We start from the raw sequence: 27,974 nt of genomic DNA, 5'->3' as shown, positions 1-27,974 counted from the left end.
GCGTGATATTGCATACGCCGCCATTGTTCACCGAACAATGTGTTTGGACACCCACGGACACTTTTTGTGAACTAATGAACGAAGCTCAAGGGAATATACAGCATTGTACATTTTTGACAAAGTAGTAATCATGACACTACAGGTACGTACAGTATTTAATCACATTAAATCATTCGTATGTAAAGCATAAATACATATTATATCAAATAAAAAAAGGTGCGTGTACTTATGTACGCGCGTAAGAAGTTATACTTTATTTTTATTATTATTATTATTTTTTATTTAAATTTTAATCACTTTGAAAAAAGTCGATTAAACAACATCCTCAAACACGCATATTGGACATCCCTTTTCTTGACATCGTATAAATTCAGTAATTCTCGGTACGGTTCGGAAAGTTCACCTGCGGCTATATTCAGACTCGCCAAGTTACGTCGGTGGTATTGTAATGAGCGATTTAGTGGGCAACTTCATTCTGTTAATTTTGTGTCACGGTGCGCGCGCATCGTAAAATTTCACTCTCATCAATTTTTCATAAAGCGCCTAAAGAAGTATAACTTCAAAAAATATAGAATCGCAATGTGGGTGTATTTTTTTTTCTCGCACAGATGAAGTATACACTTTTATTGTCTATCTATTTACAGATTGATTTAAATATAAGTTATATTAATAACAGTGAGTATATTTGTACATAAAAATACGATTTTTTGACTCATTCGTTGAAGAAAAGAAGAAATGCGAAGATGCGAGTAGTGTGTCCCATTACTCTGCTTATGTGAATCTCTATCTGAATGTGGTTTTCCCTATTCAGGTGGTTTTTTTAGGTACCACAAACAACTTAATACCAATTTCCTATAAGATCATAAGATTGAAAACTGTAACATGATTATTAGTTAAATTTAGGAAAAAAAATCTTTTGGATTTAAAATTTCTAACATAGATATTTGCAGATTAGACGTAATTTAATTAAATAGCATTTAAAATAAAACGATATATTGAAATGATATATGAATGGAAGCCTCGTTTGGATATTCAAAATGAATAGTGCTTCGCAGAATCTACCACAGAATTGGAATCGCGACCCACTAAGAAGATCCGGCGAGAAATTCAGAGGGCTTTCTGGCGGAGAGATATTCGCTTCATACGAAGCGCGTCATTTGTTCCCAACGTGCCTTATCCTGTCTTAATTCTGCCTTATCGTAATGCTAAAAATTTTCACTAATACTAAATTTACTGTCATTCAAACTAAAAAAAAAACTATCCAAATGAAAATGTCAACTTCATTCAACCTTGGGTAGTTTGGTAATGACATTTACTCGTAATATTAAAACCGAAAAATTTATTCACTAAATTGCCCAATTATGATCATAATGAAACTGAAAAGTTCAAATTTTCGATTTAGGAATTCGGGTCAATAAGATGCAAATTCATATGTTTTACAAATATTATTTTACTAATATTACATATGCCAAAACATGTGATATATTAGCGGTATTCACTGATGGAAGGCTTGTGTCTTGCAGAGGACGTCGATGATCTGACTATGATGATTATGACTAGTGGTGGTGGAGTGTGGTAGTCTAACGGACCAAGTACATACCAACATTTTATTCCTGCAATACCATCATCCTGCATTCCAATAAGTTTTTTTTTTATTGCTTAGATGGGTAGACGAGCTCACAGCCCACCTGGTGTTAAGTGGTTACTGGAGCCCATGGACATCTACAACGTAAATGTGTCACCGACCTTGAGATATAAGTTCTAAGATCTCGGTATAGTTACAACGGCTGCCCCACCCTTCAAACCGAAACGCATTACTGCTTCACGGCAGAAATAGGCAGGGTGGTGATACCTTCCCGCGCGGACTCTCAAGAGGTCCTACCACCAGTAATATTAAGATAGTAAGATGATTGAAACAGCTCTTAAATAATAAAATGAATAGAGACCAATGAAAAAAATAATACAAAAAACGATAAAGAATTTTGTTTACAACTTTCAGAACTTTGATTTATTCATACATATTATATTTTATGCGTAGTGGTTGAGTGGATGGCGGTATTTACGTTGTTGATATCTATGGGCACCAGTAACCACTTGACAGCAGGTGGGTCGTATGCTCGTCCACCCATCTAAGAAAAACCCAAAAAATCCAAAAGCTCATTCATGTACCTTAAATCATCGAGATATTGATATTAATTCGTTTTGCGAAAATAGCTGTTCGTTCACAACTTTGTTTTTGGATTAAATTAATTATTACCCGTGCTCAATTTGATATTAGTCATTATTAGTCATTCCGTTGATTTAATTGTAAACTATCAACGAATGTTGACTCATTATAGGTCTGGTAATAAGAACCTCGAATTGGAAATATCACTAATGATGACGAATCGTAAGAACACCACAATTATAAAACAAATTTTACATTACAAAAACTATTTCAAACGATATTATATTCATATACGATGACTTTTTTGACATGGAAACTTTTTTACGCATTTTTTATTGAAACTCAATGAAACGGAAATGACAATTGAAAGTCGACACAATAAAGAGATATATTAGATAGATAGAATAGCTTGCGAAAGAATGAGATAGAATTCCTTTAAGAGTTTCCCTTTCATACCATGTGAACACATATTATTTAAAATATTTATATATGTTGTTTATATGTTTAATTTTGCTCAGAGACATGAGCGATGCCCGAAGCATAGCCACTGCTTACCACTCTGAACTCTTTCAAACGAAGTTTCAAACTTAACATAGTGCCCGGAGAACTCCATGGAGTGAAGCCCATTCCAGAACCCAAATAAATAAATGTTCATATTTAACGCTTTAAGTTCTATATACAACATTGCCATCGACAACATTGCCAGGAAAGACAGACAATCTCTAAAAAACTGGTGTTTCTCTAGAAATGGTACGAAAAAGATCGTAGGGGCGCAGTCCAATGCGTCGTTCTAACCATGTCCGCACCACATTCGATTCCACTGTTTACGATGCTTTCAGAGTAGCTTAAGACAAGACGAGATGGCACGACATCTCTTTATTCTTTATTGTACACACAGTAAATACAATATCGTGACATCTCGTGAGGACGAATCTCATGGATTGAGGTAGTCACGACCTCAGATATAAACAGCAGCACAAGTGAAAGAGGAGATATCGACAACGCAAATACGAAACAAGAAAGCTTACAGTGCTACCTCGAATATCAAACATCTTCAACAAAAAATCAACTCTGATTGGGAATCGAACTTAAATTCAATAATCAACAAATCAATAATAGTAACTAAATCAAGGCGATCAAATGACTCATCGATATACATATTTACAACATTCAAAATACAATAATTCGAACGATATCCGTTATTTCAAACTATATTCGACCTCTATCTGTCTATGACATAGTCATAAGCAATGACTAACAGCGCAATATTGTAGAATGCTAGTAATTAACAACCCGGAACGCTTTTGGAGACGTTAAATTTTGCTGAACAATAGTCTTTGTTATGGCTGTGCAATTAGATGCGCAATCGGAACTGTTCCGCCTATAATTAACTTTCTTAATTATGCCTTCGCGGTTTTAATTTAAGACGGTGCGTAATATATTTTAAATTAATTACATAGCTTATGCTGATGGCTGAATCTCCCACGCCTTTTCTTGTCTCAGTCTCATACCTTGAAGTTGAAACATATTCAATTTCTTTATTAGATTTTTTATGAGCGAATTCCAAGCCTAGTTGGTAAATAGAAGTACATCCAAAAAAAATTCTGGAGAATGATTCGCCTGAGATTTGCTAATCACGATAGTAATCGATGAATGAAGTTACTAAATAACGCAAATATTTTTCCACTTCTTTATTTATCGGTATTACTAATATACTACCAATTTTTATTGAGTGCGACGAAAACAATTTTTTCTCACATTATTAATTTAATTATAAATAATAAAAACTATTATTTAAAAACATCATTTGTTGAGTTCATATTTCATTAGAAAAATTGGTACCCGCCTGGGATTCGAACACCGGTGCATCGCTCAACACGAATGCACCGGACGTCTTATCCCTTAGGCCACGACGACTTAAATTCCTTCTTCAAACCCAAACGCATTACTGCTTCACAGCAGAAATAAGCAGGGCGGTGGTGTACCTACCCGTGCGGCCTCACAAGATGTCTTACCACCAATAAGTACGCAAATTATAATTTTGCGGGTTTCATTTTTATTACACGATGCTATTCCTTCACCACGGAAGTCAATCGTGTACATTTGTCAAGTACGTATTTCATTAGTAAAATTGGTACCCGCCTGCGGGATTCGAACACCGTTTAAATACGAACTAGAGGTCCCGCAGTAGTCGAAATTCGACTATAATTAATTGGAATTGTAAGTTTGTACACTATTATGATTGTATTTTATACTTCTATAAAGACAAATTTCACCAAGACTCCACTATAAAAAATATTAACAAAGACAAACAATATTTAACCTATTCTCAATTTGACAACAGACGTCAAGAACAAAAGTTTGACAATAAATAGTATGCATGCGTGTGTGCATCAAATACACGGTATGTAGTGTGTGTAAGGTTCTTTATTGATTTAATGTATCTTTTATGCATTATTTAAAAAAAAAATTGGCATTGTGCACTTCTTCTCTATATTCTCTATAAGTGTGGAAAATTTCATACTCCTCCGTCCGCGTAATTTTCGTAAAAAGGGATACAAAGTTTTTGCTTCACGTATTAATATATAGATACACCGGACGTCTTATCCTTTAGGCCATGACGACAAGGGCTTTATCAATTGCCTTCATTGAATTTCTGTATCTGCACCCGACTGTTATAATGGCGGGGTACTACTGATGATAAACTAATCCCTAAATACACTGGTACAGATTACTGTGCAGAGTGATCGTAACTTCAAACATCCCTCAAGGCATTCAGATTACGATATGTATGGGCTTCAGTGATTATTAAACACCAGACGAACGCTAAGTTCATTCACCTATATGCAGTAATTGTAAAGTTATTATATTTATTTATGTAGTCTTTTTAATTTTGCATTTAAATACTAACTGTTTAATGCAATACACGCGCTAACGGCTTCATCAAGAGGCTTGCAAATTGTCTACATTATATCAACAAATGCAGACTTCCTAGCGTGTATTCTATGAACCATAAATCCGAGATACGTGAATATAATAATATCGAATATGTTAATATTATATGGTCGGTCGCATAAACGCGATGTGAAGTTCTCTATTTATCCACGTAAATCGATTTATTCCTGTGTAATAGGTACCTGAAAAATATACATACGACATATAAAACTTTTTGATTGCGTGTTGAATAATGAAGTTCAGGATCCACCTAGTATTAATTGGTCATATTATTTATTTATTTATTTATTTATTTGGGAAACAAACAGTACAATACAAAACATACAATATTTTAAAAAAATATAGCTAAAACAATAACCAAATATGTTTCCACAATCAAAATCACATATAAGTAGACAGTGAACAAAAAGAGAAATTTAGAAATTTAAATTACAAAAAAACAAAAGCAACACAATACGCACATATCATTTTATACATTAACTCACACTATAAAACTACAACACTTATCGCGCCAAATCACCCTATAAACACTCCAAAACAGCTTTTCTATATGCTACAAGTGACAAGCAAAAGATATCAGCATTAGAGAACTTAGCATCATACAACCTACAAGATCTACGGACAAAAGAGTTAGAAGCATATTTCGTTCGAGCCGTGGACATGTGGAAGGTCTGTTTAGAACGCGCGGAAATACGACTACATTTAAATGAAATTTTGGAAAGAAGATAGCTAGAATCAATCTCGTTATTTATTATTTTATATAAAAACATTTGATCCCTCAGTAGCCTGCGATCGACTAGAGAGACAAATTCTGTCGGTTCTGGAGAGTTAAAGCGACGACAATGGTATAAAAGATGCTTTAAAAAACTTTTTTTGGACTCTGTCTAGTCGCTGAATATAAATATTATATTGGTATATATATATATATATATTTATCCCCCAAACAATTAGACGTCCTCTGAAGAAAAAAATGCATTTAAACTGGCGTCCACCTGCTTTTGGCGTCCGCATACTGGACGCCACTTTGATAGCCAGTGGGGTTTACGTCCCATTGGTCCTCGCTAGCCGTAGGACAAATATCGATAGAAGCCAAATTATCTCATAAATGGCTGCAATAATATATTAAACAGTTCGCGACGAAATCGTTACGCAGGTGTGGCACTGCTGTCGCGCGTATATTGACAGCCGCATATCTCTGGGAGTTCCTGACTAGGGATCCGCGTATTTGGCGTCCACAACTGCGACGTTGCCAGCTCGTTTGCAACATTGGATCACAATTAACACACGATATTTAATCAAAACAATATATTCGCCGTAGGTGGTATTCGCGTTGCGTATCATTAGGAGCCCGAATTTATTTAAACTTTTAAAAAGTCAGAACAAAGAAAAACGCTCAAAGGAGTCTCAAGGCCGATTTTGATGAAAAATGAAACTGCATAATTGGATTTGAAAAATATCTATATTTCTAGCCAGGAATCGAAATCGGTGATTCTGAAAAAAAGACACGTTCTGTTTTTTTCTTCCTTGTTACCGACACTATCGAATGGTGTAATAATACAAGTGTATCTTTTATTTCAAAATAACGAAGTTCGATTCCTGGCTAGGAATATTGATATTTCGAAAATCCAATGATGTTATAGTAGTTTTCTTCAAAATCGGGCTCGAGACTCGTTTTGCGCTCATAATTTTGGATTTGGCCACCCACTTCCACTTGAAAAATACACCTGTATAAAGTTATTTTATTTTAAACATATAGGCACTACTCGGCTCCCGAGTCGTGCCTATGTGTAGCTAGCTCAGCACCCGCTTACCGAGTGTAAATTAAAACACGATGATAAAGCTGCTAAATATGATACCCAAGAGAAGTCGATTAAAAATATTTCTTCCAACTGCCAATAATTCCCATTTGTCCCGGGAAAATCTGTGGGGACAAATGGGAATAATCCAATATGGTGCAACACGATTGGCAACAGTATTTCCACCATACAGTAGCTTGTAGCCAAACAGTGCTGCCTCACATACTGCCGTATTTTTATAATTAAAGTAAAGTATAATTAAAGTAGTAAAAAAAATAAAGTTATAAGTAAAGTAGTAAGTATAATTAAAGTAGTAGAAATACGTACTTAACAATTGTTCACGATTGACTTCCACGGTGAAGGAATAACATCGTGTAATAAAGATCAAACCCGCAAAATTATAATTTGCGTAATTACTGGTGGTAGGACCTCTTGTGAGTCCGCGCGGGTAGGTACCACCGCCCCGCCTATTTCTGCCGTGAAGCAGTAATGCGGTTCGGTTTGAAGGGTGGGGCAGCCGTTGTAACTATACTGAGACCTTAAAACTTATATCTCAAGGTGGGTGGCGCATTTACGTTGTTGATGTCTTTGGGTTCCAGTAACCACTCTACACCAGGTGGGTTGTGAGCTCGTCCACACATCTCGGCAATAAAAAAAAAAAGCCAGGTTATTGGGCGTCCGTATATAGCTATTAGGCGTCCGTATATAGCTATTAGGCGTCCGTATATAGCTATTAGGCGTCCGTATATAGCTATTAGGCGTCCGTATATTGCTATTAGGCGTCCGTATATAGCTATTAGGCGTCCGTATATAGCTATTAGGCGTCCGTATATAGCTATTAGGCGTCCGTATATAGCTATTAGGCGTCCGTATATACTTAGTCTGGCCGTAAATACTGTTACAATTAAAAATAACAAAAATATTACATTTGAATTTGGAATCTGTCATTTTTATATGATTTCTCATTGAGTTTTCTCATTTTGGCGCCAATTGTACAATATTTTGCGATATTAAAATGGAGTGGGGTGATAAAGAGAACCGAATCGCTGTGATTGCATTACACAAAGTAGGTATGGAGCCAAATGCAATTTTTAAAACTCTCTATACGCTTGGTATTAGTAAAATGTTTGTGTACCGGGCTATTAGTAGATGCAATGAGACCTCCTCTGCTTGTGAGAGAAAAAGATTTGACCGTCCACATAGTATTCGTACGAAAAAGGTGGTCAAAGCAGTAAGGGAAAGAATTCGAAAAAATCCTGTCCGAAAACAAAATATTTTATCTCGGGAGATGAAGACAGCACCTAGAACCATGTCGCGTATTTTAAAAGATGACTTAGGACTTGCAGCCTATAAAAGACGTACTAGTCATTTCTTAACTGATAATTTAAAAGAGAATAGGGTAGTAAAATCGAAACAACTACTGAAGCTGTACGCAAAAAGAGGTCATAGAAAATTTTTGTTTACGGATGAGAAAACTTTTTACAATTGACCAACATTTTAACAAACAAAATGACCGTATTTATGCTCAAAGCTCTAAGGAAGCTTCCCAATTAGTCGACAGAGTGCAACGTAGGCACTATCCGACTTCAGTGATGGTTTGGTGGGGTATTAGCTATGAAGGAGTGACTGAGCCATACTTTTGTGAAAAAGGTATCAAAACATTGGCACAAGTGTATCAAGATACCATTCTTGAGAAGGTAGTGAAGCCCCTTAACAACACTATGTTCAATAATCAAGAATGGTCCTTCCAGCAAGACTCGGAGCCAGGTCATAAAGCTCAGTCTACGCAGTCTTGGTTGGAAATGAACGTTTCGGACTTCATCAGAGCTGAAGACTGGCCGTCGTCTAGACCCGATCTTAATCCGCTGGATTATGATTTATGGTCAGTTTTAGAGAGTACGGCTTGCTCTAAACGCCATGATAATTTGGAGTCCCTAAAACAATCCGTAGGATTGGCAGTGCAAAATGTTCCCATGGAAAGAGTGCGTGCTTCTATTGATAACTGGCCTCAACGTTTAAAGGACTGTATTGCAGCCAATGGAGACTACTTCGAATAAGCTTTTTATACTTTAAATTGTTTTATATTTATGTGTTAAACTAACACACTGTAAGAGTAATAAATGTTATTTACAATAGATTTTTTTTAATTTTTGATTGTAACAGTATTTATGGCCAGACTAAGTAGATATTGGAGTCCGTGTATAATGTTGGACGTCTATAAATATTATTTATTATTTAATATTGGTTCAGGCCATAGTAGGATACAATGCCGATTTTATCATACCTATATTTATATTAAACCCACAAATGAAGTTATTACATACCTACTTGTTTTAAATTTATGAAAAAATAGACTAGACAAACATGTACATAATTATTATATGCTTGTTATTCTAGCTACTACATGCGATTTTTCATGTAAAAATCTCAGAGACAGGAGCTTAATTTTCTTTATCTTATTATAAACTATTTGTGTACTTAGCTTCATCAAAATCCATTGTTACTAATACGTGTAGATAGATAAATTATATAAAATTATCGGGCATCCGTATATGTATAGATTTGACGAAATTGGTATAAATGTACAGACAAGCGATTGCCAAAGAAAGAGAAAGTAAACATAAAGCTGGCAACGCCGCACTTACAAATGTCGTTCATCCTATGAGGATGCTAAATAGTCGATGCCATAGGTAAATCACGATCAATATATCCAGGACGCCTATAATTTATGACCATGGTTCGGGGTTCAAAAATGTTGCGGCACGAACGCAAGAAGAATATCGCGAAAAATAAAATTATCGGAAAATAACGTATCTCACGGAGCTGGAAATCGAAAAACTAAGCAATATTCATTAAGACATGTTAAAAAAAGCAATGGGAACTGGAGGACGTCGTAATGATGCACGACGTGCAGACGCCAAAAAGATTGTAGGATGTAAATATATATATATATATATATATAATATTATATTGCGGTACATAAACGCAAGTATGTTGTTTAAGAAATGTTTAAACAACACAAAAACAATGCTATTTGTAAAACAACAAAAATATTTACAAATCATATTGAAATACATATATTATGAGGTCTGATATTATCCGTAGGGTCTGATAAATTTCAATGACTTTCTATTGGAAATAAACCTCTATCCGTTGTGTGGTTGCGCTAGTTAGGTAAACCTTTAAAATTACATTTTAAATTAAACCCTTTTAGGAAATCTCACATTAAAACTGTAAATGCTTACATAACATCTAAGACCTGCGGGTTGTATCTATGTCTTATTTATCTTTGTCAACGTGGTTATCTGATGCTTAGTGATTACGGAACCCATCATGGTTTCGGACATTACAACTGGACATCGCCACTCACCTTGAAACATGAGATCGAAGCTGCAATTCTATAATATAACGGCTTGCCAACCCTTCAACTTCGAGGCAGAAATAAGCAGAATGATGGTACTTATTAGAGTCGGTAGTTTTTTTTTTTACTTTTTTTTTTGTCATGTGGAAATCGCTGGACTACCGCCCTCCACTATGGATGGAGGGTGGGCAAGTCGGAGTCAAACCGACTAAAACCTCCTGTCGCTCAACAACCAGCATCCAAACCTCGCATGAGACAGAACTCATGAAAAGGCAAAGGGGGGAAAGTGAAGCGTTTAGTGCGGAGCACATCTCTCCCATCAGAGCCGGCCTAGAATACGCCCTACCACGGAAGTAATAAATATGCAATAATAATTAAGTTTAATTGATGCAGTCGTATTCAAATTTTGAATGTTTGAAGAAAACTGCTTCCACAGTTAACGAACAAGAATAGGTATAATAAATAGATTAAATAAACTTTTTTTTGTTTCCGCTTCAGAAGTACAGAAACAATTTCATTTTAATCAATAACATGCTCCATATAGGCGCCTAACTGACTCAATATCAAATTCTAATCGATAAATGATCGTATGACGATTAATTACAAATTCATAGTTTAACTTCTCGAGATCTGGTATTTAAAAGCGTATCTACATCAATGGAAGTACCTTGATAATTTTAAGTCGATCATTAAATTTTATTGCGACAAATATGCGACTTTGACTGATGGCATGAGGTTATGTTAGTCACATAAGAAATCCAATAAAACAGTTTTAACAGAATTGAGCAACTTCAGTGGTTCATTCGGATAAATAACTGACTAATGAGATCAGACCAATGATTCCATGGTGATTTAAATTATCTCAACTTTACCTACCGTAAAAAGAGTCATGCGCATTGAAACCCAAAGAAAAAAAAAAAAAAAAAAAAACGACCCTGAGCTAGGTAATTGAAATTTAACTATAGAAATTGGGCGACAGTTTTAATTTAACAGCAAAGTAGAATATTAGAATGCACGAACGTTATACACGAACGCGCTACCGTTATAACGTGAACAATGAATAGCGTGGTCCCGAAGGAACTCACAACGAATTTTAATATGTCCGAGCAAAATTCAACCTACTGTCTATTCTATTGTTCCACTGATTTATGATACAGTTCGACATTCAAAATTTGTAACCAAAACTGTAATTAGGTATGCCGCGTTCGATGCGTTCCGAAACGATTACAGTACATTAACTGTTCTTATTTTTATGCTAATATTAGTATTAAATACATTATTTTAATACAAGCTTCGTAATACTGTTTATTAGATTTCGTTATTCATTATAACATTAAAAATATATATAAATACTATTTAATATTGCATACGTTATATCTGACAGTAGCCACATTACATTAAGTAAATAAATGTTCAATATAGCCCGTTTTTTTGTGCATGTTCTACCTCCGATTTGAATTTGCAGAAAACATTGGTTAAGATGCAGCTTGCAATTTCTTAATCTACGACAAATCAAAGCCATTTCGGAAACTTAAATCTCATGTATCAAGGTATGTGGTGGTATTTACTTTATTGATGTTTCCGGTAATTACTTGATATCTATACTAGATATAATTACTTGACTAGGTGGGCTGTGAGCTCGTCCATCCATCTTACCAATAATATAAATAATATGTGTATAATATAAATTTTGAATCGTTTAGAAAAATCAAAATCAATCGCTGAATCATATTGTCACAAATCATATCGTAAAAATGCCATTTCAACGTGTTTTAAAGCTATTTAAGCTTTTCACTAGAAATAAAAACCAAAAGCTTTAATTCAAGTAATATTTCACAGGCGCTTTTAAGTGATGACGACTTTACCACCGATTCGTTCGAAATGCAGCTTCGCCATTGAGAAGAAAGAACCCAAAAAAAACATCAGGGCTTACTCTTTTCCAAACATATGTAGTAGTAGCTAACACAAAATTTAAAAAATCTATATATTAATACGTGAAGCAGAAACTTTGTATCCCTTTTCACGAAAATTGTGCGGACGGAGGAGTATGAAATTTCCCAAACTTATAGAGAATATAGAGAAGGAGTGCAGAATGCTAATATTTTCTTTAAATTATGCATAAAAAAATACATTAAATCAATAAAGAAAACATTACACACCCTACCATATATCTAATACACACACGCATATATATACCTACTCTTTTGTTTACTGGTAAAAGCTGTGGTCAAATTGAGAATAGAGTAATATTGTCTTTAATATTATTTTTCTATAGTTAGCGTACTCTTGGAGAAATCTGTGATTACAGAAATAAAGTCTTTAATAATAGAACCATAATTATGTTCAAACTTATAGTTTTGATCAATAACTAGATGATGACCGGTTTTTTTTTGATAACGCCATCTTGTTGTGTCTTTAAAGCGGTTAGTTGCCCTCAATTAAGAAAAATAGTATTATTATTCGCCAATAGATGTCGGGAAGAGTTGATTATTGAAAACACGAATAAAACAACATTTTCTGAAAATAAATCGTAGCTAGATCGATTTATCGCCCCCGAAATCCCCTGTATACTAAATTTTATGAAAATCGTTGGAGCCGTTTCCGAGATTCAGATTATATATATATATATATATACAAGAATTGCTCGTTTAAAGGTATAAGACTATAGTCGAATTTCGACTACCAAGGGACCATTAGTATTAATAAAGCCGTATATATAAAAAAAATTGTACAAACTGGAAGAAACAAGTGTACCTACGTTACCGAGCACTGAACGAGGACATTCTCACATACAAATCGTTCGATTGCGCGCCCCTCATTTATTATCCTCACGTTATCGGATTTCGACACACCTATGCGAGACTTTCTGACATATAAGTTGACTTATTACTACCATTATGTTATATGTAAGAAAATTCAATAGTAAATGTACATAAACAAAGGTTTTATAAAGTTTAATTAATTTTTGTTTCACCTTAAACAGATGCCATTTTTGAAAAAGTAGAGCAAGATCGGCATATCAGTAGTTACGACGTAGCTGAAGAACTGAGAATTGGCCACAAAACCGTTTTGGCGCATTTGAAAAAAACTGGGTACATCACGAGAGGACTGCCAAAACCAACTGTCGCGGTATTTTTATCAGAAGCCCCAAAATTTCTATAGCAATGGGATCATGTCCCTACCTACAAGATGGCAAAAAGCTATCGAACAAAATGGTACGTACATACTCTAGTTAAATGTAAATAACTACATTAAAAAATGTTGCCCATTTTCTTAAAAAAATACGAAAAAAAATTTTCCCCAACCTTAATGTACTTAATTAAGGTCCAACGTACCTTAATTAGACAATACATGTTTTGGTAGAGAAACTAAATAATAATTAATTGTGAAGTGTGTACCACTTCCTGTGCAACCGGAAGAACCCTACAGACGACGGCCGCTGTCGCGTCGTTTTGTGACATTGCCTCTATTAATAAATAATTTAGGGCTGTCTCGCAAAGTAATTATTTTATTATTATTTTAAAACGTATATCTCAATTATTCAGCTACTAACAAAACATTCAAAACATATTGTGATTACGACCCAAGAATTGCTCATGTCATGAAATCGTTTCTGAATTTTGTGTCTGAGACTTCGTACACAGAACCAATTATCAAACATAGGTCATGTCATTTTATAGCATTTTAAGTATCGCCGTAATCCTCATGAAGTGGTTTGACATTCGAAACCAGGTGAACATTATGGCTTCTTCGGAGAATCCCTTTGTCAGTCACTTTCAAAATGTGATTTACTGATATTGTGAATATGGTAGATTATTAACAGTTTTGCTCGTAAACGAAAATAAGGTATTCGTCAATAAAATAGTTTTAACTGTACTTTACCATCGGTAGCCCTGAAATGATATATAGCAAGGCCAGCCGGACTGGTCTGTGGCTTTGACGGACGAGACCTTACCAGGCGAGGAAGGAACGCATTTAATGTCGTATGTAATATCGGCTAACAGTATTTCCTCTTAAATTATTATTGAAAACTTTTTATGGAAAATTTTGAATACTTTCTTCGGTTTTCGCGAATCGTAAAAACAAAAATAACTACTTCTATTGGGTTAACTGAGTTAGTACAATATATAAATGTTGAAGAATAACAAACACCTGAGTGGTCCGTCACCATAAAAGTGGTAAAATATTCGAACCGTCAGTAATATTGACATTATAATATAATGTCTCAACGTGAATGCCACCCTGGACAAAATCATTGTAACAATTTTTAATGCCTATACCGCCCTTCCAAACCAAATAATAACACTACCCAATGATTGGCAAGTGCAGCAAATTATCTCTTCGTAGCAAGGTTTTTTTATTGCTATTGTGGACAGATGAGCATACTGCCCACCTGATGGTAAGTGTTCACCGTCGCTCATGGACGTCAGCAATACCAGGGGCAGAGCCAAGCCGCTGTCTACCATATGACACTGTGTGACACTCTAAAAAACTTATAGGTTCCGTCATGACCTAGGCCAGTATAGTGTTCGCTCACGCGGCCCGCATGCACGTAGACTCCCTCCAGGTCATCCGATCCCATTTTTGCAGAATAGATGTCAGAGTACCGTGGTATTTGAGAAATGGCGATCTTCACGACGACTTAAATTTAGAATCGATACGTATGTATTTAAAGGAATCGTCCGAATGCTACTTTAAAGAAAAAAAGCCGCTAATTACATATCCGATCCAAACGACGGGGCAAAGCAAAGCCGCTGTCGTCCGTAGCATATCTTGCTGGATCCCCCGGATCAACTCTCGGTGCTTTTAGGCACTTTAAAGAGTTCGACGAGCGAACTAACGCACAGACACAATGGGTTAGTTTACTCATCTGTCGACTCTCTGAGTTCCTCGCCGGATTTTCTCAGTGGATACCGATTCCGATTCGGTGGTAGATTCTGGGAAGCCCAGTATTTGATAGGGCCAATGTTAGCACATTCCAGTTGAACGCCGTGAGCTCACCTACAAGGCACACCGTAGATGAAATAGCCCATTACTACCAGCGAATAGATAGGAAAATAAAAATTATTACAGAATTAAATTATTATTGTTTTGCGATTAAATATATGCCAAAACAGTGGCATTCGGCCGTCACATTACTGTCTCGTAACTGCACGATGATAGATTAATTTTTCTTTGGCGATTCTCCTACATCTGTATCTGTCTTTGGCTTCATGAAGAGTATAATGTAGCTTCGTATCGAGGATTGAGATAAATTGGTCGGACCATCTGTTTGGGTTACAGCCAGTATTTAATTATTATTATTTCCTTTAAAAGAACCTAAATCAAAGTCGATACCAAGCCGTTGCTTACAGCCAAATTGAAAGTGAAATCAAAACTACCACTTCAATACTGCATGTTATACGCACATATGTAATACATATTATGTATATACATAGTAAGATAAGGACGAAAATATACATTTAATTTTTATATCGCAATAAACAAACGTCGATAATGTTTAGAGATTGGTTTTTTCTTCAAATAACGAATTTTGAACACAATTTTCACGATTTTCTTCTTCTAAATATAAAGGTTGTTTTGTTTTCCCGAAAAGGAGACAATGTACTACAAACGTCAAGTTCGTTGACTCCCAAATTTCGGTTCGTTATAGCGTGCACCCAAATATTAAATTAATATTTGTTGCGCTTTAGATTAAGTACCTTGTCCCCGTTTCGACTTAGGGAGCCCTCCCAAAACACTCAATACACCGATTAGTAACTTAATAATTCTCCAGTATGAACCTAACAGCGGCTGCCAAAGTTGCGGCTGCAACCGATGTAAAATGCCCGTTACAGTGTCCTCCGAGTAATTGATGATTTTGCTTAGATATTCGCCAAGTTTGCGCTTTCTTTGTTTCCACATATAGAGTTTGTTGAGGGCGATAACCAAAACAGCCTAATGTGGATTGGTGTTCAAGAAGCTTTGACAGCCACGATCGTCGAAGAAACTCCACGTGACCGTCTAATGCGCAGAGGCTAACTATAATAGGAAATAAAGAGATTAGTATTTTTATTGATGCTCAGACGTGAGAGCCTTGAAAAATTTTAATATTCAATTCTACTAGTCCTAGAAGGTCTTGCAAGCGCCCACGGGCAACCACAAAGCAAAGCGGTAGCCAGCGGCTTGACTCTGCCCCTGGCATTGCTGAAGTCCATGGGCGACGGTAACCACTCACCATCAGGTGGGCCGTATGCTTGTCTACCTACAAAGGCAATAAAAAAAAACACAAACCTGCCCATTTATGCTGCGAAGCAACATTTCAGTTACTCAATACAATTGAGATTTAGACCTCATGTCACAAGGTGAGCAGCAGTGCCACTTAAACCAAATGCACAATTGTGTTGTAAAGCAGTTACCTCGCTCTTAAGATAGGAATGAATGAGATATTTTCCTCTGAAATAGGAAGAATGGTAGTAACCGTGCAAACTCTAAAGCTAAACTAAAAAGCTTACTACTATTAAGAACTTCCGACATATTTTGTTTTCTGCGCCATTAAATCCCATAGTCGAAAAAATAGGGTGCGTATAGTTAGGTAAGTACAAATTTCTTCAAACGCTCCAATTAAAAAACGTTGCTTTTTATTAGTCATCATTTGACAATATATATATTGTTCTTTAATGTTAACATACCTTGTTCAAATAGCAGATCTGCAATATTAAAGCCGTGTTGAGCTATAAGCTCAGCTTCGCCGTATGCTATGGAGCAGAATTTGTTTCTTAAGTCGTCGTCTTGTGGCGGAGAGAATATGCTGCAACCGCGCCCATATCGAGCACTCTGCAGAAACAGTAATCTGAAATATGATACACCGAAAGGCCATTTTATAATAACTAGCGTTCGTTCAATAATCAAAATTCGACCTAATCACTGAAACTCCAAGGCTCATTTTCATTATAATTTTAACGTAATATAATATTTTTTATCGTTTTTATTATTGACATTGTTTCTTATGATGTTCGCGTAAGTCTGTCACCGTTACATTTATCATTAACATTGTAACTCGTAAATGTCTATTAAATAAAAAAAGAAAGATAATCGCCTAACAAAATTAAAAGAAAATGTTAATGAACTGTTTTCTTTTTTAAGTATTTAAATCTAAAATAACCAGCCCCCTACGGTTCCGTCGGCGCATCTATTAATTTTATTATAATAAGGTTCACATTAGGTACGTATTAATTCATTATATATCATAGGAAATTTAAATAAATAATGAGTAAAAAATAAATTGTGCCTAATAGCGGAGTCTACGACTAGTGATCAAGCCATTAGTATTTAAGGTTCCGGTTCCGGTATAAATAACGTCCTAATTTTGCAAATTATAATATCCGCGGGTTTTATTTTAACATTTATGTTTATCTTATTATTCATTTTTTGGTATTGACAGGGTTTGATTTAAGCAAAGTATGTTTTGTAATCATTTTTTGTGATGGGAGGAATATTTTCAAAAGGTTTTCCAGCTTCCAGCGGGCGAACTCGAAAGCTCAATCAGGAAGAGAAAGTTTGCCAAAAACTGCCCGAAAGCCTGCAGAAGAAATCTAGCTGCTCAAAGACAAGCTTACGTACCTACCGCCGCCACTTAGAAGATCCGGCGAAAACCTCAGGGGCTAAAAATGATTTTTACCTATGAAGAAGCGCGTAACCAAAGTCGCTGCCATTGATTAGCATATCACGACAAACGCCGTCAACTTTGCACTTGTGATAATAGTTTACTTTATCCTCAATATCGCCAAGCGAAGCTATGCAAAAATCTGAAATGGTTAAATTGATTAAATGATTAAAATGAGTTAAAAGAATGGACAAGATAAGGAATGAGTGTATCAGAGGAAGTGTGAAAATAGCCCCGGTAATTAACAAAGATAAAGAGCGGACTGTTAGCGTGGTATGGGTATGTGATGCGTAGAGAGAAGATGCATGTGACTAGAAGATGTATGGAAATGGTAGTGCAAGGTAGAGGGGGAAGACAATATGTGAGAGAGAGGAGTAAATATTGTGAAGACGGCTAATAGAAGAGAATGGAGTAGATAAATTCGCTGTGCCGACCCCACCTAGTGGGATAAGGTGGAGAAAAAGAAAGAGGTTAAAGTGAGTTAAATTAATTTTTTTATTCTTTCAGAAATGTTATGCAGTTGATAATGTCAAGGACAGGAGAGGGATTGATGAGGTTGTTTATTTAGAGTGCCTGGTACAGCTGGTAGCGACGGTAGTCTCACGTCTCAAAGTGAGGACCAGTATTCCAGATGTGCTGTGATCTCTTACAGCCGTTTAAGTATTTAAAAATGAAAACTTTTCAAACAAACGATGATGTTCTTAAGTAACTTGCTTATACAACGGCATCACTTGTATTAATGTAGAAAAATAAATCTAGCTTATAGAGACAGAGTACATTTCAAACCTGTACAATATTTATTTAGGATAGAATAAATTGCCGAGCTTCGTCGAACTAATTAAAATCGCTTTTAACTTCAGTCTTCATCTCGACAGAAACAAAAATTCGACACTCTCCGAGGCCTGCTTTACCTCGCTGTGTTCGTCACCCGGTTGCTCTGTTTCTGAAACGCGTGTAGTACTTACACGTAGTCCTTTTAGAACTTCCTCTCTAGCTCCCAAAAATCATCACAGGGACCCAACGGGGACTGTTTCATGAATCAAATTAATGCAATTAGGTTGTCAATAAGACATAACGAACTAATATTTTGTTTATACCTGACTGTTTAGGATTCGGTGTCCATTTATCGAACTTATCGATGCTGGCTCTGTACTCGCTCCACCTTAAGTCCGCCGCGGCTGTGTGTGCAAGATGACGAGACGACATGCGCCGTCTCCTCAACCGCAGTCTCGGTACACGTTGAGACCATTTTTTACAATTTTCGAACAGCCTTGCAACTATAATATTTTTAATACTTTAAATACTGACATTTCCATAGCTGTACACAACTTTGAGGAGGATTTTATTTAATCAACCTAATTTTTCACATCAAAATTATTATGTATCGTTCTATTGCATTAAAACCATTTTTACTTTTTACCACTTACTCTACTTTTCTACTACGGTATTGCCACAGCATTAAAATTATACAGCACCACCACTGGTAGCATCGATTGGTCTCTAAGCTATTCTTGTAATTATTAACCTATAATGGTTATAGATGGTGGTTAGGACACATTGTAAGCCTGCTGAATACATACTTGCACCACCATAGTTCTTATTTATGTTTCGAAGCAATCACGCGTTCCAGTTTGATGGATACGATACAATTAGAACTTCGAATACATGTTTCAAGATTATTAACTTTGTTTTGTCTATTGGCTAGGTAACTACATCAACTGGGCTGTAAGCTATGTAAAACAATAAAAAGCTCACATTCATAAACATAGAAATTTAGGCTTAGATAGGTAAATCATCTTTTATCTCTTTCCGTCTTGTTTATGTTGACAAAATTAGAAAAAGGCAAAAAAACTGAGTACAAATATATTGATTGGTTACCCGATATAGACATAGACAAAATATTATTTTTAAAAGAAAAACAACGTACGTGAAATATTTAAATTGAAGGAAAAATATAAATTGATGCAACATTATTATTACTGGTGGTAGGACCTGTTGTGAGTCCGCGCGGGTAGGTACCACCGCCCAGCCTATTTCTGACGTGAAGCAGTAATGCGTTTCGGCTTGAAGGGTGGGGCAGCCGTTGTAACTATTGTGAGACCTTACAACTTATATCTCAAGGTGGGTGGCGCATTTACGTTGTAGATGTCTAGGGGCTCCAGTAGCCACTTAACATCAGGTGGGCTGTGAGCTCGTCCACCCATCTAAACAATAAAAAAAAAAAAAAAAAAACATCCAATCGAATTAATAACACGACATTCATCTTGAAAGAATAAAAAATGCTCACTTGATTTATCTTTACTGTCTTCTCTATTGAAATCCGTATCAACTCTGAACTTAAAATATTTCAAAAGTTTCTCGTTTTCTACTAGCATAGCGTTCGTTTCATTGCTCACAGATTCTGTTAAGGAGTTCTGGGATTTGACAGCAATTTTCAAGTTAACTGAAAATGAAGACAATGCCTGTACAAGTGTTTATTTGGTATAAATAATTGAACTTGTTAACTATTTTGAATATTAAGAACAATTTTTATTTCAAACGTATGTTTTTTTTATTTTTTTTTTATTGCTTAGATGTGTGGACGAGCTCACAGCCCACCTTGTGTTAAGTGGTTACTGGAGCCCATAGACATCTACAACGTAAATGCGCCACCCACCTTGAGATATGAGTATGTGCGATTTTTTCTTAATTAGTGGTTTTCTATTTCTAATTCTAGTGGTTCCTAATTAGAGAGAGAGAGAGAGAGAATACACTTTATTGCACACCAACACAATTTACATTTTTAAAAAAAAGAGTCAAAAAGCACATATGTACAATAGGCGGTCTTATCGCTAAAAGCGATCTCTTCCAGACAACCGTTTAATTTACAAAAATTCAGTAAAATATAAAAAATATAGCAGGTATGTTGCGGTGTACCATATACAATACATTATTATAGAAAATATATACATATAATAAACAGATATATACCGTTTACATAATATAATATATACCATAATATATACCGTAATTAGTGGTCGACTATATCAAAAGCCTACTTCAATTATTTCTAAACAAGTGTTCAATTGTGACATTTTTGGAGATAGTAACAAGTGAGCAAAAATAAACGTAAATTTCACTGTAGTTTTTATAGTGTTTTTTTTCATTAAAAGCAATTAAAACCATCGCTACTATTCGAAATTGTAAATAGGTTGGCCTCTGAAAATGCTGCAATTATTTTGAAATATTCAAATTATATATTTTTTTTGCGTTTAAAGGCAAACAAGCCACATGGGATGCATGCACTACATGGTGCGTGGTGACCATCACTCATAGACATCCACAAAATCAGGGAAAAAGTCCTGATGCTTGGGGCAGCTCTCCAAGCGTCATGTCGTCGACGTCGCCCTAAGCACGTCATTACGGATCCTCCCGATCCATTAACAGTGCTTTTAGGTACCTCAAGCACCGGTCATCGTCCTCGCCGAGCCCTTCGTCGCCAGCGACAAAACCCACTGAGTTTCTCGCCGGATCTTCTCAGTGGGTCGCGTTTCCGATCCGGTGGTACATTCTGCGAAGCACTGCTCTTGCTAGGGCCAGTATGAACAACACTCCGGTTTGAGCCCCGTGAGGTCACCTACACGTCAAGGTGAAGCTGAAATAGCCTCTCAAGGCTATCAGCATAGGTAGGGGAAAAATAAACTTAATTGAAGAAAGAACACGACACAGCTCTCAATAACCTGAGGAGCTTATACCACAACCAAATGGTACGTGGCATAAAATATCACAAAATATACGCAATTACCTAGCGGTATTAATGTGTTAAGTAATAATGATAATGGAAAGGTTCTTCGATTCATTTATATTTATATTTATAACCATTATAAATTGCTACTCGATTTTTCGTAGGTACGTGTCTTATTTTGTTTTCTATGTTATTAAGAATCCCGAAAATGCTTCAAAGATCATATATCATAGTCATATACAGACGTTATTTCAAAATGTATGTTACTTGGACAAGAATAAACGAACTTTTAAATAAATAATAATTGTTGGACTTATCAAACTACCATCAAACTAATATTTTAGGAGAATTATCACACCTAAACATGATACATAAAAGTAACATTTATATTGAAATTATATGAGATTTATATAAAAAAGTAACATACCTTGTAACAAAAACATTCCGAACAAATAATTCAAATCCAAATCCAATTTATGTTCACTCGTGAATTCTATAATTTTTTTCAACGAATCTATGTAATCCTGTAAATCATATTGAAGGGGCAGATCATCGGCTACGCCCGCGTGACGACGTACAATAACTCTTGAACTTGTGCATCGCTCCAATAAATTTATTAACAGATAATAACATACGAAAATGTAAATTCTAAAGGTCATCGTACAAAAGTCGGAAAGTAAACTCTCCGTTCCGCGCGTTCGAAATGTATCGTTTCAGTCACAGGCTGAAATCGTAATGAAAACTGTAGTTTCCCCGCGACCGCAACGCTTTTTATTTGCCGTTAAATGTGAACGAGATGAATCAAGCCTTTGTACTGTCGTAGACAAAAGGTTGTTTAGTCAAAATATTATAGCTACATTTATTTGACACAAGCTTTTGATATTCGAATGATTATATAGATGATTTTATTCGTTTTCATTGTGCTAATCTTATATAACTGTGATGAATTAGTGAGCGTTAATTTAGATTTTTTATAAAATAACCAAAGGGAAGAGTATTAATCATTCATTCTCGTAACTTGTTGGTCAACAGATACCCGAAAACCAGTAAAATATCAAAAAAGGTCGCAAATAATAAAAATAACAAACGGCATATTAAGCCGCAAAAGTAGTTTTCGAAGGATACGTTATAAATAGTTCCCTTTGTAAGCAAAGGAGCATACAACCCACTTGAAGATGAGTATTCACCGTTGTTAATAGATGCCAGCAATGCTTGACGCTATCTGCGGCTGAAAACTCTACGCAAGCCTCCTTTGAAGTTGGAAATGACATAGCACCGCGGAAAAGCGGTAAAGCTCAGTTCGTTCTAATATAGCTGACCACATGTTTAAATTATCAAATTAGAACTACAAATATGTACTAGTAAATGTAAAATTCCGGATCCTTTAAGAAAACGGGTAGTTTGCAAAATAAAAAAGACGGGCTTATTAATCCAAAAGGGCTTTAGTATCGTTATCTATTTCATATTGGCTTCGGTATATAACATATATAGTATCAAAATACTCAAATGTCGATGAGTAACTATTACTAGTATTACCCAATCAAATAAAGTAAAATAAAAAACCCGAGGCTTAATTTTTCAAATTTTATTTATGTCCTATATTTTAGATTAAATTCTAAAAACCAACTACACATACCCTGATTCTCATAAATTTAAACCAACTTAACAGTATTCAATATTACTAATAGATAGACGTCTAAATATATTTACATATTAAACTAAAATTGTAATGCAACTTTTAAACACTGTTTCTATAAATTATTTTTACGGTTAATGTGGCAGTGGATAATAAAATCCAAGTACCAACGCCTAAAATGATAAGTATTTAAACTCAAATTTTAATACAAGTCAGCAAAACAAAAGTTGATTTTATTATTATTATAATTCAGGTAACACATAACATCGTTTTATTATTAAAGGTTAATAAAACCACCAGTACAATCTTTCACATAAAAAAAAACACTGCCCATTCTGAGAGCTTTGAGTAAATTATTGCCGGGATAAGCCGTGAATAAGCACCGCCGCGGGTGGCGTGGTGCAAATCGTGCCTTGACTAAAATTGGATATTGCTATAAATAATGATTAAGTGTGAAAACTTTCTCTGCTTATATTTTCCCAGCAAATGTCTTGAACAAGAAAAATTGTTTGAAAAACACCACATTGTGAATACAACGGCTAGCCTTGAGAAGGGAGTCTATTACGAGTATTATAATATTATTATATGTATTTTATTGCTCAATCACGGGTGGATATTTTCTCACCTCTTTATGATTACATTTTACAATGTTCCAAACTCTACGTCATTGACGTAATGCTGTTTTCATTCGTAATCATGACATCATTGGATATTCGGGTCAAACTTTTTTTTTTTTTTTTTATTGCTTAGATGGGTGGACGAGCTCACAGCCCACCTGATGTTAAGTGGTTACTGGAGCCCATAGACATCCACAACGTAAATGCGCCACCCACCTTGAGATACAAGTTCTAAGGTCTCAAGTATAGTAACGACGGCTGCCCCACCCTTCAAACCGAAACGCATTACTGCTTCACGGCAGAAATAGGCAGGGTGGTGGTACCCACCCGCGCGGACTCACGCGGACTTAAACCAAATACCTAAAATTCTCAAAATAATAGATGCATTATTTCTATTTCTTATTTCTAAACGATTGGCTTTGCCCTGGATGGAGGAATCGCCACCATTTGCAATATTTATAAGTTTGAAATTTAAATTGTATTGTATAAATACTGCACCAAGGCGAAACATATGGGTGAAGCAGTTAAGGCGTTGCGTCTATAGGTTCCTTTGATAGGCTATTATCGAATGGAGCCACGGCCTCATCTGCCTATGGTTATATATATATAAAGATGAGACGCTGTACTTTGGTAATCACATTACTTGAAAAATGCTGAACTTTTACTTGCTTACTTTTGCTTTATTAACGATATACCCCGGACGCCGGCGACCCACTTAGCCTTTTTCGCGGATGATACCGATATCTAGTACTCGAGTAGGAAGATGTCATTCATGCATAGTAAACTCCGGATCGCGACCACCAATTTAGGACAGTGGTTCCAGAAGTGGCGTATTGACATCAACGGCATGAAAAGCACAGCCGTGCTCTTCAAAAGGGGTCGCCCTCTCGACACTGCTGCTAGTGTCTCATCACCAATTAGGCGCGGTAACTCCATTCCCGCCATAAAATCTTTGGCCAACCTATAACATGTGCTACGAAGGCTAAGTACTTAAGTGTCACTCTCGACAGGGGTCTTGCAGGATAGCTGTCGGAGCCCCATGATATGTTAGAAATGAGACGACATGGACCTAGAGTCCGTCAGTAAGTATCTACAGTCGGCATCAATGCGCCATTTCGAGAAAGCGACACGAGAACTCTCTCATCGTGGCCGCCTGTAACTACATTCCCGATCCTGCGGACCGAATGGTATACAGTCGATGTCGCCCAAAAAACATCATTTCAGATCCTCCCGATCCACTAACGGTGCTTTCAGTTACCCCAAGCACCGGTCATCGTTCTCGTCGAACAATTTTTTCGTATATTTTTTTTTGTGTTTAAAGGCTGACGAGCAGCATAGGATGCATGCACTACATGGTGCGTGGTGACCATCGTTCATAGATATCCACAAAGTCAGGGAAAAAGTCCTGATGCTTGGGGCAGCTATTCAAACGTCACGTTGTCGACGTCGCCGTAAACACGTCATTACGGATCCTCCCGTTCCATTAACGTTGCTTTTAGGTACCTCAAGCACCAGTCACCGTCCTCACCGAACCCGTCACTTGCGACGAAGGGCTCGACGAGTAAATTAATCCACAGACACAGCCCGCTGAGTTTCTCGCCGGATCTTCTCACTGGGTCGCGACTCCGATCCGATGGTAGATTCTGCGAAGCTCTGCTCTTCCTACGAAGAATGTAGCAAATGCTCTCAGATTAAATAAAAATAGACTTCAGTATGGCAATTTATTTTTCTTTGCTTGTTGATGTGATCCCTTCGTTGCTTTGCTTCGAATAGAACTGACTTTCTGTCAGTATTAGAACATTCTCGATAAAACTGGAACATTCGAGAACTTTCTATCGCATTCAATAAACATTTCTAATTGTTTCGATATTTATTCTTGATATTTGACCACAGGTAGCGTTACTCGCACCGGCATAACTTTATTACAGGTCGAGAGATTATTATTTTTATTATTCGGAACATCAATAACGTAATCAGTTTACGAAAAGCCACGGGAGCGATTTGGCAATAAAAGCTAGGGGCACTCAACAATTTGCGTATAAAGTTATATCTCATACCTATTTTTTTATTTTTTTATTACCTATATGTGTGGACGAGCTCACAGCCCACCTGGTGTTAAGTGGTTACTGGAACCCATAGACATCTACAATGTAAATGCGCCACACACCTTGAGATATAAGTTCTAAGGACTCAGTATAGTTACAACGGCTGCCCCACCCTTCAAACCGAAACGCATTACTGCTTCACGGCAGAAATAGGCGGGGCGGTGGTACCTACCCGTGCGGACTCACAAGAGGTCCTACCACCAGTAATTACGCAAATTATAATTTTGGGGGTTTGATTTTTATTACACGATGTTATTCCTTCACCGTGGAAGTCAATCGTGAACAATTGTTAAATACGTATTTCATTAGAAAAATTGGTACCCGCCTGCGGGATTCGAACACCGCTGCATCGCTATATACCAGTGATTATCAAACTTATTTCTTTTACCGCCCCCTTTGAAAATCAATTATTTTTCAGCGCCCCCCATTTTTTATACACCCCTAAAACTTTAAAACCACAATTTCATTAATTTAATTAATAAATGTTGTATTAATTTTAGTAAATGTAGTACCACGTAGTACATATATATTTGTAGATGCTATTATTGTTTCTTCATATTATTATATGTCCGTACATTGCTACAGAGCCTGTATTTACAAATTTGCAAAGTAAAAATGAGTTCTTCTCATCAATATGTTTGTTTAAATTCAGAATTACCAAAATAAATTGCTAGTTCACTGTACTATTACTATGCTAATTTATTAGAACGAAACTATTTTTGTTGATTATCTTTCTCATTAATATAAGATTCTCATCATAAGATAATAAAAAATTTATATTTTGACTAGTAAATAATACTACTAACAATAATAACTTATTAAACTACGAATAAGCTAAACCTGGAAGTCGTAGAGGATTTCATTTATCTGGGCTCCGTCATAGCTAGTAATGGATCCTCCGAAAAGGACCTCAGAAGGCGAATCAGTATGGCAAAGAGAGCTATGTCCCAAATGGACCGTGTTTGGGTGGCATTTTTCTCTACGGCGCAGAGACTTGGACCCTCAAGAAAGCCGACCGCCAACGCATCGACGCGTTTGAAATGTGGTGCTGGAGGAAAATGCTCGGGATTCGTTGGACAGAACGCAGAACCAACGAATCCATTCTTACCGAGCTCAAGATTCTAATGCGCCTCCGCACTACATGCGCGCGGAGGAGTTTAGAGATCTTTGGACATATCGCCAGAAAAAGAGGTGACAATCTGGAAAAGCTGCTGGTAACAGGCAAGGTATGCGGGAGAGGGCACAGAGGCAGAAATCCAATGCGCTGGTCGGACCAAATACGCTCCACTCTCAATACTTCAGTCCACGTTGCTATCCACACAGCCGAGGACAGGCAGGAATGGCGCAAGATGATGCAGGACAAAGTTATTAGAGGAGGCCACGACCCTCAGCACTGAGGATTATCGACGCAAGAAGGAAGGAAACTACTAAAAATAAATTAATATCATTTCGTATTATAGATAAATATGGGTAATTTTTCATAGGATTTTAGTTTATAATTTAGAACTGGTTCAAATAAAAACCGCCGCCTAAGTCAGCGTTTTTATTATTTGTAATAATTAATATCTATACTAATATTATAAAGAGGAAAGATTTGTTTGTTTGTATTCAATAGGCTCCGAAACTACTAAAACGATTTGAAAAATTCTTTCACTATTTGGAAGCTTCACTATTCCCGAGTGACATAAGCTATAATCTTTTTTGAAAAAAATTAGGTATCCAATAACCCAAGGTGTAAAAAAAATTTACCTAAAATATTATTTACGTCGCGTGCCCTACGAAAACTATTGATGATAGAATAAAATAATGTACTACGACTTTGTAAAAAACATTATTATTTACAAAAAGTGCGCGACAGCATATGTCTAACTATTATAGTTATGCCGCAATAAGTGTTCTTTTATTTAAAAAATGTTCCTGGTAAGACATGGAGTGCCCCCCTACCTTCGCCGACTGGTGGCTTTCTAC

General features: G+C 36.1%; 1 protein-coding gene and 1 long non-coding RNA gene across 2 annotated transcripts; one reads left to right on the top strand and one right to left on the bottom strand.

Moving 5' to 3' along the window:
- On the top strand, window positions 1–18,173 carry LOC110385645 (uncharacterized). Its single transcript, XR_009974964.1, has 3 exons — window positions 1–142; window positions 13,263–13,494; window positions 17,767–18,173. It is a non-coding gene; the product is annotated as an uncharacterized LOC110385645 (long non-coding RNA).
- LOC101739692 (uncharacterized) lies at window positions 16,025–26,713 on the bottom strand. Its single transcript, XM_012692591.4, has 6 exons — window positions 22,076–26,713; window positions 20,212–20,367; window positions 19,022–19,201; window positions 17,940–18,066; window positions 16,951–17,111; window positions 16,025–16,300 (listed from the first exon to the last, which is right to left on the bottom strand). The coding sequence occupies exons 1-6, from the start codon at window positions 22,305–22,307 to the stop codon at window positions 16,041–16,043; spliced, it is 1,116 nt and encodes a 371-aa protein (XP_012548045.2). The 5' UTR covers window positions 22,308–26,713; the 3' UTR covers window positions 16,025–16,040.
- Between the last annotated feature and the right edge of the window lie 1,261 nt (window positions 26,714–27,974).

This window comes from Bombyx mori, chromosome 15 (genome assembly GCF_030269925.1).
Source record: "Bombyx mori chromosome 15, ASM3026992v2".
In the NCBI taxonomy this organism is placed as follows: domain Eukaryota; kingdom Metazoa; phylum Arthropoda; class Insecta; order Lepidoptera; family Bombycidae; genus Bombyx; species Bombyx mori.
This window is presented reverse-complemented; position numbering and strand designations above follow the sequence as displayed.